At 38.7% G+C, this 22,090-nt stretch overlaps 1 protein-coding gene and 1 pseudogene across 3 annotated transcripts in view; both read right to left on the bottom strand.

Moving 5' to 3' along the window:
• Neto1 (neuropilin and tolloid like 1) overlaps window positions 1-22,090 on the bottom strand; it is a 108,607-nt gene that overhangs the window by 20,964 nt on the left and 65,553 nt on the right. The window contains exons 5-7 of one of the 3 annotated variants that reach the window (XM_032885815.1): window positions 18,623-18,664; window positions 18,376-18,503; window positions 4,915-5,143 (exon numbers count right to left, since the gene is read on the bottom strand). The exons of 1 other annotated variant lie outside the window; for it this stretch is intronic. In XM_032885815.1, coding sequence (XP_032741706.1) covers window positions 4,915-5,143; window positions 18,376-18,503; window positions 18,623-18,664 — 399 coding nt within the window. Of the gene's footprint in view, window positions 1-4,914; window positions 5,144-13,826; window positions 14,100-18,375; window positions 18,504-18,622; window positions 18,665-22,090 lie in introns of those variants that run through there. One more of the 3 variants, XM_032885817.1, reaches the window with a different exon arrangement.
• Window positions 7,743-9,490, bottom strand: LOC116884657 (annotated as a pseudogene).

Consider the following 22,090-nt stretch of genomic DNA (forward strand, 5'->3'; position numbering starts at 1 on the left):
ATCTTTAAAAGATGTTCATCTGTCACAAAAGCAACACATGCTGCAATTCTGGTAATGTCTCCAGTGAGTGTGAGAGGGACTGGAGAGGAGACTGGTTTTGGTTGGTTTATTTGTTTGTTTTTTTGGCCCCATGAAGCCAGCTACACAGGGTGATTCCCCAGCCTTCACTGTGGAATCCTTTTTCATTTCTGAGCTCTTGCGTCTACTGTTAACTGTTAGTATTATTTCTGCGGCAGATATGGTCGTGCAAGACAGACTTTGTAATAAGTTTCTTATGGTCTCGTGCAAGCTAAACATCTGCTTTTGCCACAATGAATGACGTCCTCACGATAAACACATTTTCCCGTTATCATAGCGAATTCAGACGAGAGATAAAAGTTTGATGATTTAAAATGTATACACTGGTCTTTCTCAGCCATCATATTGGTAGATCTATAGAATGTGTTCATTTTTTATTTTATGTATATCTGAGAGTAGTGTGATGCTGATGTGATATACACACTGATTTTAACATGTGACCGTGATATGAAACCAGAACTTGGACATGATGGGGCCGAAGAATCAAATCAGGTTTGAAAATCATGTAGGAGTCTGCTGACAAGATCCGGTGGTCACCTATTTTCATCAACCTTTGATGAACAAGCCATACATCAACAACAAGTAAACTAAATATGTATTTTTGGTATACATTTGCTTTGGGCAAATAAGTACATTATATATTTTGTGAGAAAAACACAATCTGTATATCTATGAATCTTATTTGAATAATATTTGTCTATACACACTGGTGTTTAATTTCTTAGGTGATATATTTAGAAGATGGAGATGTATTTGTTTTTTTTTTTTTTTTAAAGATATCTTTATTTTATATGAGTACAAGGTTGCTGTCTTCAGACACACCAGAAGAGGGCATCAGATCCCATTACAGATGGTTGTGAGCCACCATGTGGTTGCTGGGAATTGAACTCAGGACCTCTGGAAGAGCAGTCAGTGCTCTTGACCACTGAGCCATCTCTCCAGCCCGATGTATTTGTTCTTGATGGATGGTAAGAATGGAGTCTTTGGGAGGGGATTATGATGCAAAAAAAAAAAAAAAACCCATCTCTAAAGAAGCCTGTCATTAACTGCTGGAGCATCCATATAGAGCAGGTGAGAGGCAGTACACACGTGTCACACACATAATCACACACACATGCACACATGTGTCCACATGTGTGTAAATACTCACGCATGCAGGTACAGATGTGGTGGTTTTCAGTGGCAGGTGATGCTTTGTACCACTTCGGACACAGTCGCACATCATCCATAACAAGACCAGGCATAAACTCTGCATATGAATTACACTAAATCCATTTGCCTCTCTTACTTATGACACATTCAGTCTACACATATTGTGTTATTTGCAACAGAAAACAAGATAACACATACATCACACACACACACACACACACACACACACACACACACACATACAATCAACCCTGGATCACAGTTGTTCAACCAGTCCTAGATCACAACTATACAACTAATCCTGGATCACAACTGTACTACCAATCCTAGATCACAAAGGTATCACCAAGGTCCACTAAATCTGGTACCCCTGATGAATTCCACAGGCCACAGGCACCTGCATTCACATGTGCATACACATACACACACACACACACACACACACACACATGTATATTTAATATATATCCAGAATCAACAGCACAATTTACAATGCAATTCTGAATTATCTGCCAAAACTAACATTGCATAAAGCCACATTAGGTAAGGAACCTGAAGCCTCTTCAGTGAGTCACCTCAATGCCTGTATAGAGACCCCAAAGTTGTTCTAAACCATCTCTTCAAACTAAAGTCCACTTGGTTCTATCACATATTTTCCATGCTCTACTTAGTAAAGCATGGTCCCAATGAATGAATCAGTCAACACACCCAGTGCATTGCATAATGGCTTCCCTTTTCAGACCACAAACAGAATTCTGAATACGAAGCTAATGAAGGAAAGCAAAGCACCATGATAAAAATATCTTTAGTAATATTTAATCTACCTATGATGTTATAGTAAAACACAAGCTACTGGTCTACTTACAAGAAAGAGTCATTGGTTTTGCCTAGTTCTAGACTCTGAAAAGTCCAAGACTATAAACCGGACATTCAGTGTGTGGGTACAATCAGGTCATAGGTAAAACTACCCCACGGTGTCCCCACAGGAGGTAGAATTGAGTCAGTTTCTGTTGATTCTGTCTGTGGAGCCCAATCTCATCCAAGAGTGCTCATCTTGAAGTCTAATCATTTTACAAGGGCTTCAGATTGGTTATCAGATTGTTTAACATACGGAATTTGAAGGATTTAGAGAAATCACCCACCTTTCAATCGACCATATTTTGTTTAACAACAGAGAATATATAACATGATGTGCAAGAAAACACAGATTACACAACAATCTTTTATCAACAGCTCATTGCCAATGAGCGTAATGATCACAGAAACTGCCATTATAAGACTCATCATTCCAACACTGTGGAAGAACATTCTGGGTTAGGTGGGACTTCACTTGCGGTTGAAGGAGCATCCTGTGTCCTATTCATCCTTACCTGATATAGCTACTCACCAAATGGCCTCAATGGCTCATACAGTCACAGACATCGAAATATTACATTTTCTCTCAACTACACCTATATAATAGGTAACATAGCATGACATAATGCACCATTTCTCATGCGTGCAGATTTATAGATACACATAGAATTTAATAATCCAGTTGAGAGAAGAGGGGATCTTACAGGTCAGCTGAATTTTCCTTCTATCTCACATACTATTGGGCTTTCCAGTGGATTATTTTACATACAAAAACGCCGAGGGTTAAACTATGAGGTTTTCATTTAGGTCAATGCAACATCCCTCATACTCGATATCTTTCCACATGCCCCTTAATTGTACAGCTGAGCATGTTGTCCGCATAAAGTGGAGTTGTTGTCTCATATTGCACTTGAGTAAAATAAAACTTTAAGTCATAGTTTAAATTGAGAAGTACGGTTTCCATTTATCTGTATTAAATTTTACAGAGCAGTAGATAAAAATGGCAGATTTTTGGTGAGACTTGAGAGGTAGCATAGTAGTCGTTTGCCATTCCATATTTTTGACAGTTAAAGTAGATAGGTGACCTCAGTAGGTCATGATTCCAACTTGAAAAGAATATTAAAAAATAAAAGTCATCCCAACAGGGGTCAGGTTATATGGCCGGGCATCTAAAACTGCACAGGCCACATAAACCTGGTAATCTACGTTTCAGCCTATGAAGGAAAGAACTAATTCCACAGTCTTGTCCTCTGCCTGCCCACGATTCAGGCACATGCATCACAGAACCCTTTAATAATAACTGAAAGTGTAAAGTCATTACACGATGCCATGGTTACTTCTAGCCCATCGATAAGATCACCTGAAAATTTTCTCTCTGTAGTGAGAACACTGACTATTCATTTCTTGGTATTTTTGCAAGAGAAAATATACATCATGCCTGACTATGTGTAACAACTCTGTAACACATATGCATTTCAAAGTATCATGTTACACATGGCAAATATAATGTGTTATATAAATAAAATATACAAAACATTGAGAATAAAATAAGGAATATGTTAGATCTCCTACTAAGTGTATTTCACAGCACATTCCAATTGTAATTAAAACTCTAATGATGGAGTCTGTGGAAGCCTCTTACTGAAGGCACACTGTACTAAGTACAACTGAGGTGTGCAGCATAAGCCACCATGATTTCCAATTAGAAGTTTTTATATTATAGTCTAGGAACTATATAATTATTTTTTAAATGCCTGAATGAATTAAAGATTCAAGACCTCCAGCATTTAATCAAGCCCTGAGATGAAGACAGAGATTTCAACTTGTACTAACAGCCCACAGCTGGGCAGGATCTTTAACTCACTTGAAGTTCACAGTACTATCTAGAAAGACCAAGTGTCATTCAAGGGTTCTGGCAACATAGATTGCCCCAGCTGAATAGTCAGAGAGGAATTTAAAGCTAAGTGAATTTGTGTGTTTTATAAAATAATTGTCTACATTTTTAGCAATCCTGAACTTAAAAACCTTGCTGCCACAATAAGATGTCTTAGTCAGTTCCAAATCTTTTGTTGTTGTTTCAATTTAAGTAAAAAGTCACAGCTTGAAAGTGCAAAACTCTTACTCTTTAAAGCTGAATTTCTTGGGATGTTTGTTTGTTTGTTATTTTTGTGAACCATGAAATAGCCAAAATTTTCTAAGAATATCCTAATCTATCTGTTCATACACCTCATTATTCATTGAACTGTAATTTCCAACGTGGGGGAAAAACAAAACAAACTTCTGTACTTTACACTAACTTTAAATGTCATCATGTCACTTAGACACCTTCTGAAGTACTTCCTAATTCTCTGTCTTCCCACGCAGTTCTCTCTCCCCGTAGTTTAATTGTGGTTCTGCAGTAGCAAGCCTGCTCACTTTAAAGCACACCGAAGGAGAAACTCACGAAATCTAACAAGTCACATATTTCATGCAAGTTATGAAAAACGATAGTTAAAGTCAAGCTTCACCAGAAATTGCAGCACCACCTCCACATACTTAGGAAGAGCTAAATCCAAAGACAACAAAACCCAGCATTTCCCAGTGGACGAGCTTGCACTAGCTTAGAAACGGCTTTGATGCATATACGGAGATAAGTACTCAGATCCTAATACATAACCCTCACTTGTGACTGCATCAAAATGAGGGGAAAAGAACCTCACTTGTGTTAAGAGCTTATTAGGTAATACCCTGCTGTGCGCAGGCTGCGTGAAGAAAACCCCATTAGCAGCTGAGGAGTTTTGCAGCCCTGGACACTTCTGAAGGACAAACAGTCAAGTACGGGAATCTTACGTTCTTGAAAAGATGTGAAGAGCATCTGAAACCTGCTGTTGCGGCTGCCCTCGTCTGCCCACATGCGGATCACCCCAAGGCCTGTGCGCAGCATGACGTCATTAGCCACTGTGCTGCAGAACTTGGCCTTCAAGTCCTCCACAGAGCTGCTTCCGTCGTAGACCGCCACAAAGTTTCTTTTGCACTCATTTGAATTCTGCATCTCATAGTCCAAGAAACGTAAGTAAATCTGCAAAACAAAGACAAAACAAACTGTTCCTTTGAAGATGTAGAGCAGAGCTAGGGCTTCCTTCTTTTTTGTTCAGTCTCACAAGACAGCCTTGATTGCAATCAGCCCCATTATTTCCCCTTGTGGGCCGCAGGCAGACGAACTAGTGCAAAGCAAATTACCTTTAATATTTTTTTCAACCGTTATTATGCTGTTTTTTTTAAAGTAAACGCACCATTTCCTTTAGCTAAGTTTTCTTCCCCCCCCCAAATGATCCTGATGTCATCCCATGATGCATCTGAAATCAGCTATTAGCTCTCAAAACTTATACACTTATTTTGTTTAGTTACAGAAGTTACTTTAAATTCTTTATGTATTATTGTCCAAGTGCCCTGGTTGCTTTGTTTGAGGGGAACAAATGGTATATAAAAGAATAATTCACATTAAAACTGAAGGAAAACAAAACTGATACTGAAAGACAGCTTTGATATCACTCTGTTTACTTTGCACTGATTCACCTTTGAGGTGGAGCATATTAAGACAGTTTTTAAAAGATCGACCTATGTATTTTATCACACTTTAAATCAAGCTGCTTAGCAAACTGTACACAAATAAAAGTTAAGTAAGCAGTTGATGAATACAATGTACTTGGTCACCAATTCATCTTTAGAGCTCCCAGTAATTTTGTGGCTCTCATGTTGTAACAACTTAGGCTCAGGGAGTATAAACTACAAGTGAAATGTGAGGCCTCCTACCTCAAGAACATCCTGCATCTAACACAGTTGTTCTCGATGAAGGAACATTCTCTGACTCTCTGCCCATGTGTATTCAGAACCATAAGTGATGGATTCCGGCAAGGATCAGACTACAAGAACTTGTTTGTTCATTCATCCATCCGTTCAGCAACCGACACAGCCTGCCCTTTTAGTTGGTAGCGGCCATAATGGTGCATTGTGCAAAGCGTAGTAAGCAGTGGAATGAAACACTGAAAACATGTATTAATTAAACCACTGCACCAGGAAAGGATGTAAAACTAGAGGAACAATGTAAAGTAAAAGGGCGTGCAGCAAATTAGTGAAGGTGCGAGAATGGGTTCTGAATAAGCCTGGCCTCCTTTGACACATCGACTGTTTGTTAATATTTTATTCTTTAATCATGGACATATATAGGCTATTTCCTTTAAATTTTATTTACTTCATCTAGCATGCACACCCACTAAAGGCATACATTTATTTTTAAGTTTACTTTTGCCTTTCTATATTCGTTTTCTCAAAATTTATTATTTCAAAAAACTGAAATAAATGGGAAAACTTTCCCCAGATCTGTAAATGTCTATCCTGTTCAAAGTTTCAGTACTTCAGCTAATAAAAATATATTAATTATCTTCAATGTTATTACATCATATTCATTGGCCCCTATAGCTTCTCTTACAAGTTAATTGCATGCCCTGTCCCCTGAAACAGTATATTTTAACAATCTCCTTAACAGCCTGTGTGTCTGGTCTGGTTCAGTTTCTGCAATGTGGCTCAATTCCCAACCCAGGCAAAATGAACATTTCTAAGTACAAAATCAATGATCCCATGCCTTTAACCCAAATCCTCATGTGAGACAAAGTAAAATCATTGTGAAACCTCATCTTCCCCTTCCCTCTCCTTCCCTCCCCTTCCTCCCCTTCTTTTCCCTCTTTTCCCCTTCTGTTCCTTCCTTTTCCTTCCCTTCTCTTCCTTTCCCTCCCCTTCCCTTCCTTTCCCTTCCATTTCCTCCCAATGTTTTTGTTTGTTTGTTTGTTTTCGCCCTAACACTCCAGGCTTTTTTCTGGATGTGATAAGGTCTGGTTCAGTTATAACATTCTAAAGGAACAAACTCCCACCTGACTGACTCCCTAACTCTGGCAGCATTTTCTATTATAGGCTCCCTGCTTGATTCGAATTGAACACAATTCAGGTTACAGTCCATGTGGTACTTCCTGCCTACCTAACCAACTAGAACTCCCATTTCCTTTATTAATTTCACTTGTTCAGTGCTCATCGTGTATGTATTGACTGTCCACAAATCCAACATGGCTTTTAGGTGCTATAGATAATAATTATGCACACATTCTACTGTAAGTGGTAATGACTATTTAAAGTAGCTATCAAAACAAACTATGACATACACCCAAAGTCTAGAATATGCAGAACAATATATTGTAGGCCTGTGTAAGGCAAAAGTGAGCTGTGGTGGCTCACTCCAGGTTACCCTGATATAATTATGGGAAGACACAGAGAAATATGGGCAAATGAATGGAATTGACGAGCTGCTGCTTTTTTTTTTTTTTTTTTTTTTTTTTTTTGTGGAGAGAGGATTCTGCATGCTTTTATTTTTGCACGTAAACAGCGGGAGTCTTGACGTTGGGCACCCTAGAGATTACACTGGAGCTCTGAGGGCTCCAGACACTAGCTGGGAAGTCAGGTGACAGAAACAATGATTCAGACCAATCACATGATTACAAAGTTGGGGTCTCCAGCAGGGCTCCGGGTGATCAGGGGTGGCCGTCTAAGGAAGCAGTGACATGGGAGAGGCAAGCACTAGGCTGGCCTTGAGCCACCTGGATGACATTAGGGGCAGAGGATCCGTAAGCTCCAGGGATCTCCAGCCCATGCCTTATGTGGCCAGCGGGTTCTTGAAGGACCTGCCAGCAAACCTGGCTTTGCTGCAAAATTCTTCCTCGATTCTACAGATCTGATTGTATTTGGCCAAGCGCTCAGATCGGCAAGGGGTACCAGTCTTGATCTGCCCATTGCAGAGCTCACCACCAGGTTGAGAATGAAAATGTCCTCAGTCTTCCCAGATCGATGGGACACCATGACTCCCCAGCCATTGGACTGGACCAGCTTACACGTTTGCAGAGACTCAGTCACAGAGCCAATCTGGTTCACTTTGAGCAGGAGGCAGTTGCACGACTTCTTGCCTGCAACCTTGGCAATCCGCTTAGAGTTGGTCACTGTGAGGTCATCCCCTACCACCTGGATACCTGCATTAGCTGTGAACTTCTGCCAAGCATCCCGGTTGTCCTGATCAAAAGGGTCTTCAATGGAAACCACAGCGTAATCCTTGATGAAAGACTTGTACAGGTCAGCCAGCTGGTCGAGTGTGATGTACCAACTGGAATCATCTGGAGACTTGAAGTCCAGGTCATCCTTGCCAGCCCTGGAGGACTCGTAGGCAGCCACATCGATGTCGATGACAACCTGGTCAGTGGAGCTGGCCTTTGCAATTGCAGTTTTCAGTAGCTCCAGTGCTTTCTTGTTCTCCAGGAAGTTAGGTGCGAATCCTCCCTCATCACCCACATTGGTGGCATCTTTCCTGTACTTCTCATTGATTACATTCTTTAGGTTGTGGTAAACCTCTGCTTCAAGGCGCATGGCTTCCCGGAAACAGCATGCCCCTACAGGCAGGATCTTGAACTCCTGCATGGCCAGCTTGTTGCCAGCATGAGAAGCACCGTGGATCACATGGAAAGCTGGGACTGGCAGGATGACTTCCGGGTTCCCAAGTCAGCAATGTAACGGTAAAGGGGCACCACCTTTTCCAAGGCACCAGCTTTGCAGACAGCCAGGGACATTCCCAAGATGGCATTTGCACCAAATTTAGATTTATTCTTGATGCCATCCATCTCGAGCATCAGTTGATCAATCTTCTCTTGCTCCACAACATTCAGTTTCTTGGTAATCAGAGCAAGTGTGATAGTGTTATTGATGTGCTCCACAGCCTTTGAGACACCCTTCCCCATGAAGCGGGTCTTATCATTGTCTCAGAGTTCTAGAGCCTCATCGAGGACGCACCGCTGGGCACCGCAGCTAAGAAGAGACCTTTTGCGGTGTAGAGATCCACCTCGACAGTGGGATTCCCATGGGAGTCAAAGATCTCTCTGGCATAGATCGGAAGAATAGACTTGGTGAACTTCTGGCAGTTGGATCACTGCGAAGGAAGGAAAGAGGATTCTGTAGACACCAAAGAGAGCATGAAGGACAGACAGACAGGAGCGCGACTCTGTACCAGGGCAGCACTGCCAAAGAAACTTCTTGTTGCTACGGCTAATGGACAGACAACACAGTAACATTGCTGTCCGAAGTACTGAAAGTCCCCGCCAGCGCTCAGTTGTTGATTGGATGTTCCTCTGTCCTGCACCAGGCTCAAGAAACATTGCAGAGGACAGAAAGAGCACAGTGATGGAGGATGGAGAAAAAGAATGTGAAATGCTGTTCTCTGCACATGACATGGATACTGGATACATGGACTCACCGCAGCAGTAGTTGCTTGCGGAAGAGCTACACAAGATCAACTCAATTAAAAAAATTCCATTACTGATGTGAGGAGGTGGGACTCTCAAGACTCAGTCCCTGCTGATGGTCTCTGGGGGAAGAATCATCATTCTTCTTTAGGCATGTAACATGTGGCTACCCATACCGCACCATTTACATATATGCATCATAAATTGGACTTGGAAGGTTGAAATAAACAAATAAATGAGTAAACAAACAAACAAATGAAAAGCAAACAAACTATAAGGAAGATATGAAGTTAGGAAGGTGTGCTGTGTATGTCTCAGGGGCAGTTAGAGTGGATAAGAGGCATAGGTATGATCAGTTAATATCTATGCCTGTGAAAACTTCAAACAATAATAAAATTATGAAAAAATAAATCTGAAGAATGTTAATCCGCCAAATTTTTGCCACGTGCAATAATGTGTCTTTAACATAATCGCATGAAGTGCTTTTTTAAAATAAGTCATTTTCAGGTGACCTTTACTAGAAAGCTGGAGCAAGGAATAAAATCATAACTTTCTTAAGAAAAATAAACAAATCAATGCAAGTTCCCAAAATAAGAGTCGTAGGCTCTGTCATTTAGACTCTTTTCTTCATGTTCCTTTGCTCTCTCCTGAATAAAAGCCATCAATCTGAAAGTTCTATAGAAGACAAATGAGAGTCGGCTGATGCTTGTGAGATAACAAAAATGATAAATAGTTGGAACTTGAGTATATTCTAAAGTACTCCACAATACCCTAGCATAGTTTATCATCCGTCAAAAGAATGTGCAAATTCAAGAGAGAAATACACAGTTTTACCAGCAAGAGAGGCGTCCACAAGAATACAAGACACAACACAGTCCACCTTTTGAAATACAACATAATATGACCATGGATATCACTAGTTTTACAAATTTTAACAAAATATCTGTACTCACAAAAATAAAAAAAAAGACGAATGAAAGTGATTAACTGAGTCAGGAGGGAAAATAGGTTTTTAATTTGGCATTTTTAAGTCCAAATATTTCATGAGATAATATGTCTAAGCACTTTTCCAGATCCTTATACTACAAGCAGAAACACAGATTGGAATAGTAATTTATTACCATGACAAAGGAGTCTGTGTGATCTATTAGCAATCACTTGACCCCAGATAAATTCTTTTGCTTAGTTCCCTAAGCAACAGGAGATGTGAATGTCACTTTTAGTTCTTCAAATGAAGGGAAGAGATGAGAGTCATACCCAAGCTGTGTGAACAAACAGGCTGGGCTAAACCCAGAGCATTATTTTTTCCTTTGGGCTTAGCTATTCCTTGGCCTAGGCCTGGAAGATTCTATCCTCCATATAATCTAATCTCCCTAGTTTACTGATTAAATTCAGCTTCTCTTAGCTTCTGATTCAATTGCTCTGCCTATCCTCATGCTAACTTTCACAATATTCTGCCTCCTTCTCATTCCCCAGCTCATTCTGTTTTCACCTGTGTCTAGATTGTTTTCTCTGTCCCAGTAAAACCGGCACACATATACCACCACTTTTCTCTCTCCCTATGCTGTCCTTAGGTAGTCTCTCTTTCCTTTCTGTTCTCATGAGAATTGGTCAGGAATCCTTTCTCTAATTCATTCTGTCAAATCTTTCCCTGATTCACCACTTTGTCTGCCCCTCTATTAGACATCACCTCCAAACATAGCTGCTTCCTTCTACAATCTGACTTAACCTTCATTTTTAGAGATTAGAGGTATGTACTAAGGAGATGTCTGTATTCTAGCCAGAATAATTAAGAGGATGTTTTTTCCAGCTGGATCACACAGAACTGAAAGGTCTTTGTATGCCATCCCTTGCCAGAGCTGGATATTGCTGGATTAAAATTCCTCTACAAGCAGATTTATGCAAGAACTGTTAAAGAAAAAGAGAACTGGGATTCAGGAAAGTCAAACATTTTATTTTTATTTTTTGAAGTGACACAAACACTGTCACTTTTATAGTTTCATCTTTGTATAAGTTTGGACTTTAAACATGGTTGACACCAACCTGCTTAGTATCTTCACTGCATCTCATGCAGTCTTACAGAAAACTTTTAGAAAAATGCTCATATTTGATAAATTCCAAAAAGAAAGTTGTCATCTTAAGGAAAACTAACCTTAACAAAATGGAAGAAAGGGAAAACCCCGTAAAGTCTACTATTTCCGTTTTCCTAAACAAGTTCAAAAACCTGTTGATGAGAAACCGGGAAAGGGAATAACATTTGAAATGTAAATAAAAAAATACCCAATTAAAAAAAGAAATGTAAAAAAAGAAGATATCAATGAAACTCAGATAATAAATGTGCCCTTTGAAATAAATCACTATCTTTAAAAAACACACACAATAAAGCTAAGGCTACAACTTGGTGGTGTTGTAGTTAGAAAAGCAGATGTATACTTGGTCACGCTTCGGCTTATGCAGTGTGTCTGCACTATCCCTGTAGGCATTGGTTGCCATACACTCATGATGAGCAGTGATGGGCTATGTCTTCCATTTCTGTATCTCAGAACTAAACAACTGCCCTTACAGGAGTTTGCATGTACACATGTGAAGCATTTATGATTATTTTGAACTTCAAAATTTTGTATTTAATAGGAAAGTAAAGGGTAAGGTATTTGGTTCACATACTGTGAACTGTTTGTGCATAAGGAAAAATTCCAAACACTGTTCAATTTTTTTCCCCCACAGGATCAAGGGCTTTTCCTCCTATTGATGCTGGACAATGCCATCCTCTGCTACATATGTGGCTGGAGTCATGGGTCCCTCCATATCTACTCATTGGTCGGTGGTTTAGTCCCTGGGAGCTCTGGGGCACGGGGGTAGGGCAGAGTCTGGTTTGTTGATATTGCTGTTTTTCTTATGGTATTACAAACCCCTTCAGCTCCTTCAGTCTTTTTTCTAACTCCTCCATTGGGGTCCCCTTTGTTCAGTCCAATAGTTGTCTGCAACCGTGCTCATCTGTATCAGTAGGGCTCTGGCAGAACCTCTCAATAGACACCCATATCTGCTTCTTGTCAGGAGTCTTGCTTCCCCAATGTAGGGTAATGCCAGGGCGTTGAGGTTGGAGTTGGGGGGGGTGGGAGTGGGAGAGCATCTTCATAGAAGCAGGGGGGAAGAATTATGGAAGAGGAGGGAAAGGGGATAATATTTGAAACGTAAATACATAAAATATCCGAGGAAAATAAAATTAAAAAGATGATTTTTTTCACTAGCTACAGTCTTTCACATAACATCTTTCTGAAAATTTCTGAAATATCTTCCTTGCATTGGAGGGCAACTGCTAACACCCTCCCATAAATAGTGGTTCAAATCCCTTGTCATTTTGTGTATTTTTCTGAGAATAAATTTATCTATTTGTATATTCAGAAACAGAAGAAAAAAGAATAATTTTAATTATGAAAATAATATTTAAGGTTTTATAACTCTGTGAACATCTAAGTGTTTTAAGTGTATATCTCAAATATAATATAATAGATATTTTATATAATTTTAATTTACTTAAAAAATTAATTCAAGGTCTGATTAAAAGCACTTACTGAGCTTGCAGAAAAGACCCAAATTCAGTTCCCAGCACCAACCGCTAGTGTATCATAACCACCTGTATGTCCAGCTCCAGGCTATGTAATACCCTCTTCTGTCTTCTGAGGAGCACACAGGTACACATACACAAACACACACACACACACACAAACACACACACACACACACACACACAAACATACACACACACTCATACACGCACGCACAACATGCACATATACATAATTAAAAATAAAACTCATGATTATAAAAATAACAAACCAAGCAAACACTGAACACCTGTTGTATCTATGAAATCAATTATTATGAAAAACTTTCACTTTTTACAACAAGGTTTGGTTTAGGCCAAATATGCATTCTGAATTTCTAATCATAACAACACCTTAATATAAGGCAGTCTCGTTTTAAACAGTTTTAAAGTTTAAGATGAGCATTATGACTGGAATTATTGTGTAAGATTTGTGACATAATGACTCCAAGAAAAGACTTATTTCAGGGAGCAAAATAAAAAATAAGAAAGAAAAGTCTCTCTAGTCCTTCTGCGAGGGAAGGCAAAGGGAAATGATCAACAGAATAATATATAAGTCTAGTGAAATAGTCAGATCCAAATCTCTTCACAGTGAATCATTTTGATGTGTTTTCCTTTTTAATCAATCACAAAGGTTTGGAACTGACAGGATGATTTATTGAAAAAGGCACGGGCAATTTCAGAACACATAAACCGTTTTTGGTAGTATCTGTTTTCCAAATTGCGGTAATACAAAAGGCAATGCTGTGTTTATATGCAAAGCAAGTAAATTTAGCAGAAGTTATTAAGTAATCTGTTACAAAGAAAATTTAATACCGGTTGCTCAGAGCTCCTCCCCTGTGTCATAATGACAAGAAAAGCAAGGACTGAGGCAATTATTTGAGTCTCAAAAGAAAATTTTATTCACAATAAATAAATGTTCAGTCATCTCTGGTCTGCCAAATGTTATTCATGAGTTCAAGACAACTGGACATCTTAATATTTGAACCACAGTCTAAAAGCATGTACCTAGGGCTTTGCGGTTGCTGTTTTTGACTGGAAAGGTCAGGATTATATCAGACAGAATATTACATGAATTTGGAAGGTTGAAAATTCTTCACCTGGGAAACATAAATAATACTATTTTCTAAAATGTCAAAACATAAACACTCAACAATAGATCGTGCTATAAGGATATTAAATTGGTGTTTAGATAGTTATGGGAAAATAGCAAAACATTTGAGTGGCCTTCTATAGTCTTACATTCCACAGCTAATATTTCATTCTAAAAGTTGTAGTATAACTCTCATTGGCTATTATTTACTACATTAAAATTTCAATTTTCATTCATCTCATAATTTGAGATAATGAAGGTGCAGACTCAGTCTGTAAAACCCTTGATAATTTTTCTGTTTTCAATTCTAATCATTTTCCATTGTTTATTGCATTTACCTTCTAATGTTATGTATGAAATGTCATCAGATTTAGTAGGTCTGTTTATTACTTCACAAATCCCAGATTAGAAGGACTCCAGATTTAGATTTAATTATCTTTTCAAAGTCTGAAATTCCATGGTTTTGGATTTCAACACTGCTATTCATACCCATGGCTACCTTCTTTCTGAAGAAGTTCCCTTGCTCCCCTGACTCCATGGCTCCCTTCTTGGCCAATGAAGAAACTTCTACTTTTAAGGGCTATGTGATTAGATCAGACTCAGCTGGGCCACTTCCCTTTGCCCAATGGCACCTGAATGACAGTTTCACTCTATCCCTCAAACATCCTTTACCAGGTAACTTAATTTGATGTAACCAGATATGTGTTTCTGTGGTACACTTACAAAGTTAGAACTGGTGCTGAAAACTCTGGAGGTCTCATATAAGTCCTGCCCCTACACATAGATCACCATATAAACAGTGTTAAGAACTTGATAATTTTTCAATGAAATACAGACTTATTTTTCATCCTTCCATATTGATTTGACTATAAGCAAATTTATAATACTTTGGTTTTATACAAAAGTTCACTTTAATTTGAAATAAGAAAAATAATAGCTCTCAAAAGGTAGATCTTTATTCTCCCCAAACATTAATGATTCACTCTCCTTGGCACCTGTTTGGTGAATCTTTTGACTCTATCTCCTCTCTCCTTGCGTACATTGGATCTTTTTCCTGATTATAGTGGTTCTGTAATATCAGACTGGCCCAGGAGGTTTGAGATTATTGCCCTTTCTCCAGCCCTGCTAGTAGCTAGCCAAATATCTGAGCTAGTCACAAACACATATTTATGGGATTTGGATTTTAATAGGACTTTCATATGATGTCAGCCAAAAATTACTTGATGTATTTATTATGCAAGACCCCTGCCAAATTCTGCTCTCATTCTGTCCCTGGAATATCATTTGATCCCCATCACAGAACCCTAAGTATATTGAATTAATAGCAGTTTATCTCTCATTTCAAATGGACAAAGTACAGTTCCTAAAACAATGTAGATTGAGGAGGTTGCTGTTATGCTCTTAGTGTAGCTTAAACATTATATGAGTTTTCTAAACAGCATTTGTAAGAATTTCTATTGTTATGAATTTATAGATATATAATGTATTACAGCTATATTCATCTCTCTTATTGCCCTGTCTTATCCCTTTCTTACTTTACTGCTCTTTTCCCAAGTAGTCTGTCTCCCAGATTCATGCAATTTTTTAAAGGATCAATTTTAGTTAAAGTCGTTTGCAGGAACAGGAGGAATAGGCTATTTTACTAGACCATGGTCAATTTTTCAATAGCTACAACAGAAGAAAGTGTCATATCTTCTTCTGGAAACCATTAGCTGCCATTAGCTCCTCAGGAAATGTAGGGCCTCATGAGTCTAGCCCCCAGGTAGAGTTGAATGGTTAATGGTTCATTTTTGCTCTGCATTCCGCTTAATGTGGTTATCTACAAATACCTAAAGTCCATCTCTCGTGAATTCACCTTTCTTTACAGCCTTGTTCTAGAATCTCCATGCAAAATGTCTGCTCACAGAAGTGTGTTTGTACCCCATGGTTAACTCAAAATGGCTTCTTCTCTCCTGATGCTACGCTGCTTATTCCATTTCTAAATGGCCCCATCATGAATGGATTTCCAAAAGTATTCCTTCTCTGCTTTTCCTTGGGGGTGCTGATGGATCATGTTCATAATTAAAGGGGTCATCTACATTAATAAAGGAGATATTGTCACATCCTAATTGTCAAATGCTAAGGGACAAATTGCAGTATATACAAACATTACACCTATCATGTAAACTTTTTAGCAACTCCGTTGTGTACTGTGGTAGGGTCGGGAGATACCATTCAAATAGTCACAGCTACCCGTTTCAAGCTTGACTTATGCTTTGATAGTTTATGCTCATAATTATTAGGATATCCACAAAAATAGGAAGCCCCCATGGCCAGTAAACCTTGTTCCTTGGTTTTCACCACAGCATTCAATTCCACTTCCTGTCTTCACAGCCTCTAATTGAACAGAAAAAGGCTGTCACAATAGAACCATCTTGGTTCAGCTCTGCAGGAAGCATCCCCTTTGGGTCACAGACTGCCAGATTCTGTGACAGGCAGGTGCACTAGGCATTGTTGTTCTGAGCCTATACAAAAGACAGCTTATTTGCCATCTGGAAGAAGGAGGCGTGTTTACACTCCACTTTAACACTGAAGTGACAAGGTGCCGCTAAAGACAGCAAGGTGCTGTGCTGCCGTTCCTGTTTATGAAAGTTGGCTTTTAAAAAAGAGTTTTCATTCATGAAGGTGAAGGAAAACAAGCACTTTCCTGATAAATTTAGCTCACTGATCATCCAGGTAAGTGTTTATGACTTTAGAGAACAAATACCAGTTCTTTCTTAAAAATTCCTTCTGGTGTCAAAGTTCGGATGCAGGGCTTGACACAGGTTAGCAAAGTGCTCTAGTGACAAGACCACTTTGCCTTTGATTTTGAGATAGGGTCTCAATAACTTGTCAAGTCTAGCTATGCAAACTCACTCCCTCTGCAGTCTAAGCTAACCTTGAAGTGGAGTGGCAAGCAACGGAAAAAAAAAGAAAGAGAAAAAAGAAAAACAGTGTCTAAATGGTTACAAAGCAAAAAATAATTTTTAAAACTTTCCTCAGATGCCAAGAGACTTGTAACTATCAGAGCTGTGAACAGGACTGTGGTTTCTTCCATCCCAAGGCTTAGTAGCTACATGTTTGGAAAAGAGATGTCATATATATATATATATATATATATATATATATATATGACATAAATATGAAGTACATATAATGTATATATATACACAATTCAAGAAGTACTTTGGTTTGTTGATACACCAGTACTTCTTGAAGGGCAAACGTCCTTCAAATTCAAAAGAGAAAAGATAGTAGTACTATTTTTTTACTTAACTTGAATATCCTACCACCAAATTCTATGGTATCTTTCTTAGTATTTCCTTCACTGGCTGCCCAAAAAGATTGAGTTCTGTCACGGACTCACTCACTGTCTTCCCCCTACTTAGGCTTCTGCTCGTGTCAGTCTACCTATCTTGCCTTCCCACATATTTCCAAATTCTATTTCTAACCAGCAAATCCAGTCACATTCCCTTTCTGTTCACCTTCCTTCATATCACTGAACATTTGGGATAAAGTCTCCATTCTCTGGAAAGGTCCACAGAGGTTAGAACTTATAGACTCGCTTCCCTCTACACCCATTGGTTCATTAGACCACATGCTACTGAGTTAATTCCTGAAAGGTTTGCAGTCTTCTCTGCCCATTAAGTCCCCAATGCACTCCCTGTTGTCCTGAGCACCTTCCTACTGTGTAGTTGCTATAGTTCTGTTTCTCATGCCATTCTAATGAGATCCTGGCTACTGCTGTCTTTCCTCTTTTCCTTCATACTTTCCTTATCTACAGCTCGGGATCAGATCTTCTGCTTGGCTGGTTTCTTTACATATATGTCTTAGTACTAAATATAGAAAACATAAGGAATAAGTATGGAGTGATGTGTGTACATTTGTGTGTGTGTGTGTGTGTGTGTGTATGTGTGTGTGTGTCTCAGAGTACACATGCACATGGGAATAACTGCATGAAGGTCAGAGGTCAGATTTAGAAATTTGTTCTTGGGTTTTATTTATACTCTTTTGAAGACAAAGTATCTTAGACTTGCTTCAGGGTCTCTTACTCCCCTCTGTATAATCTGTTTGCCGGATCCCACACTGCAGATGATGGTAGAAAGTTAGGTTGAGCAGGTGAACACAAGTTTCATTTCCAAGCACAGGAAACTAACTGCTAGCTAACAGCACATTTGACCCATGCCCCAGTGCTACCAGATAATGTGAAAACTAGATGCTTCTCAAGTCCGCTCTTGGGAGCTGATTTCACCCTTGAGACTGACCTTGGATCGTGGTGGGGCTCGGATGTACCATTTGCAATCCACGGCTTCACTGGCAGAAGCTTTGCCTTCCTTCAGAATCTGTATGGACTCCACAATTCCTTCCGGGCCGCCCATCTCAAACTCACACGCTGAATAATAAGATGGATCCAAACACACAAAAAGATGGATCTTGAATAATAAACCCAAAGTATACTTAATTACAGAAAACAAAGACCTCTGGACATTATCAAATTTCTCTTTTACCAACCTGGCAATGGTTTCAAAACTCCAAGGTCCTTAAAGTCGGGATCTTAAAAATTGAGAAAATGACAATTAGTTCTATTCTGCATGAATTTCCCACAATGATATTGAGTAATATTCCATCAAGTTATCCAGGAAGTAGCCTGCGTATATACATTTGAAAATACTAAGTGATAAAATAAAAAGTACGGGTTAATGTTAAGTCAGAAAATTCAAGTGTATGTCAGGACAACTGTTTATTGCTATTGACTCTTTCTCACTACAATAAGAGCTGTTTGAAACTTCCGATCATTACTGTATCTTATACTCAAACTCATGATATGTTTTTATAGCATATCCACAGGTAAGGCATAGCTTAAGTCACTTCCATATATTATAGATATAATTCATGTTCTAGTTCAAAGGATTCTACCACTGTGGAAACACATTCTTGCAGGGGGGGGGGAGTTGTGAGCAGCTGGGACTTCATGTATCAAAGTGAAAACAACCCTTTCCCTCTAGTTGAAAGACGTGTCCTGTTTTCCTGGCATCTCTGACTCTCACCATGCTGTCTTTTACAGTAATCCTCAATTCTACTTTATAAAGTCAAAAGCTTTTTCTCCTGTCTTTCTCTGTGAACCTAGTTTCACGAACCCCTCCCTTTTTGCTTGTTCACATGCTTCTTGAGAAGCTGGACTCATCATCCAGTGTCCTTGTTAAAAGGCAAGACCCATGTCCTCATACCCATCTCCTGGGTTTGGTTGTAAAGTAGGAACCTAGCCCATGCTGTGAGCCTGAAAAGGGTGTCTGAATACACAAGGCATTTCCCCCTCTCCCCTTGAATACACAAGGCATTTGTAGCTTTTCTTCTACATTGGAGATCTTCTGAAATCATATGTAGTAGACTACTTCATTGTTGAGAGGCCCAATGGTCAGAACATGTGGACTGTGATGACAAGTCGAATGAAACACAACCCATATGGGGAAAATTCCTGATTTGAAACAGTAGATGTCCATAGAGCCTGGCCTGTTTGAATTGAATTTTCTCTTACCTGTGGTAAAGTTACCAATTAGAGACTTTGTCTGAGTACTTCAAAATTAATTGTGGAATTTAACATGCTGCTTTTTGTAAAAAAAATTGGAATGGATAAAAAATTTTACAAAGTTTAAAATATTTTCTAAAATACCTTTCAAGGAAGAACTTGAATTGTAGTATAAAACTTTTTTTTTCATTATGGCAAGAATAAGGAGTATATATTAAGACTCTGTGAGATTCTTTGATATCTGTGTCTACGTGTAACACATCTTGAAGGGTTCATGCCCTTGTGTGTGAGCATACTGATCATGCACGTGTAGACAAGCGTTAGCGGTTTTCACTGCTTGCTATTTATGAGAACTGGTCTGCTGGCAGTGAGCAATGCAGTATAAGGTATAGTGTTCCCCAATTGTATCAAGTATTTTCACTCAGCTTATTATAAAATCTACCAGAATTTAGGTATGTATGCTGAATCAAGGACAAAACACTTTTAACTAATAGACCATTATTTTTAGAAATACATGGAAATATTTTTCTTAAATTTCATCAGACAAAGAAAATTTATGTATATATTGTCCCTTAAAAATGAAGGGAAAAGGCGTATATATTGTTTACATTAAACAATTTACCAGTAGTCGTTTTTTCCTCCTTCAGCATCAATAGACATCTCACTTTTCAATAAACATCTACTAAATGCCTGCCTGCATCCTACATTTTATGTAAAATCACTCATGTTTTCACCACTAAATAGTCTCCTTACCAGTAGACTTACTCTTCTTAGAAAAAAATTAGGGTTAGGGTTAGGAGTCAATCACACTTTTTGGAAATGTCAAGCTTTGGAGTAGGCTGAGATTGTACGGGAGTGTGATCCTGCACTCCAGAGTCCGAGGTGGTAATACCACTCCAAGTTCAAGAACGCATTAGTCTGCACAAGTTCTAGGGCCAAATGAGGCCTTGTATCAAGAAGTAATAATGAAAATAAAATCAAGACTATGCATGCATATTGCAGATCATTTGAAGGACATTTGCGGGGGAGGGAGGTTAAAACCCTAGGTTTAACTTTCAGCAGCAGCGCCATCAAAATGCATATACCAAGGGGAGGGCAGTAATGGGGGAGGATGGGGAGGGGAACACCCACACAGAAGGGGAGGGGGGTTTAGGGGGATGTTGGCATGGAAACCAGGAAAGGGAATAACATTTGAAATGTAAATAAGAAATACCCAATTTAATAATGATGGGGGGGGGAAAGAAAAGAAAAATAAATAAAAAATAAAAACTCAAAAAAAAAAAAAAAGATTTCCCACCTCATGTGTGCAAATTTTTCTTATTCATTTCTCCCTTTTTACTCTTTGGCTTCTAATTTAAAATGTCTCTTATTAAGGCACATTAGCAATTTCGAGATCAGAAAGTTTCAGCTGCACGTGGTTATAATTTGGGGAGAAATTAAGTTAATGTTCTATCTTCCAGTTCAAAGGAAAACACTTGTCATTTTTATAACTCATATGGCACCAGGTTGCTATGAAAGCTCATACTGGGGAATAAAAACCTATTTTTTGTTTCATATTGATAGCAATAGTAACAATGACTTAAGATATTTCGGAAAATTGTTTTTGCAGTACTGTTTCAGGAAACTATAATTATAAATTCCTCATATGATCTGCAACCAAACAATCAAAATCACACTTGAAAGAGCCTGATGTGATGGACGAATATAAAGATTGATTGATTGTTCATGGTTATTTGGGGACAATGAGACAGATTATTATGAAGACGCATAGTAAAGTTGAACATAATGATCGGCCTCTACTCTCTCAAATGTCTCTCAAAAGAGGTTCTCCATGAAGAAACTTAAATCAATTTTAAACATGTAAATGACCTCGTGAGGGTCACTCCACATCCCACTGTACTTTGGTTCTGATCACAGCTCTCCATGTCTTCATTGGCCCCAGAGGGGGGACCATGGGTATCCTGTTCTATCCTCTCTTGCTTCCCTTGATACAATCTCAAAAAACTTTCCCAAACATGCCAGTCGAAGAGAACACATTTTCTTTTGCAGTTAGATATTTTTATGAGAATTTGCAGCCATTTTTCTCTGAGCTTATGTTTTTACTAACAATCTACTTCCTTTCCATGAGGACATGACAAACTGAACTCTATGACATATTTATTTGGAATTTACAGCATTTGCAGATGGTCAATAATGTTAATGAATTAAACATAATTATGGGTGTACAGAAAATTATAAATGTGCAGAATTTATTCCTACTTCATCGTTCTGTGTGTACATATGTCTGCCAGTTTTTATACTTTAACTTTTCCTATCAATATGTAGGGTCAGGCTCATAGACAAGCTTTTCCTGTAAACACACATCAATGTAGGTGCCCTGTGAAAGATCACTTCATGCTGACATTTGTTTCTCAGGCATGCAGTTGTGCCTTGTTCACTCAGCCTTTCACCAG

Source organism: Rattus rattus, chromosome 15 (assembly GCF_011064425.1).
Source record: "Rattus rattus isolate New Zealand chromosome 15, Rrattus_CSIRO_v1, whole genome shotgun sequence".
Taxonomy (NCBI): domain Eukaryota; kingdom Metazoa; phylum Chordata; class Mammalia; order Rodentia; family Muridae; genus Rattus; species Rattus rattus.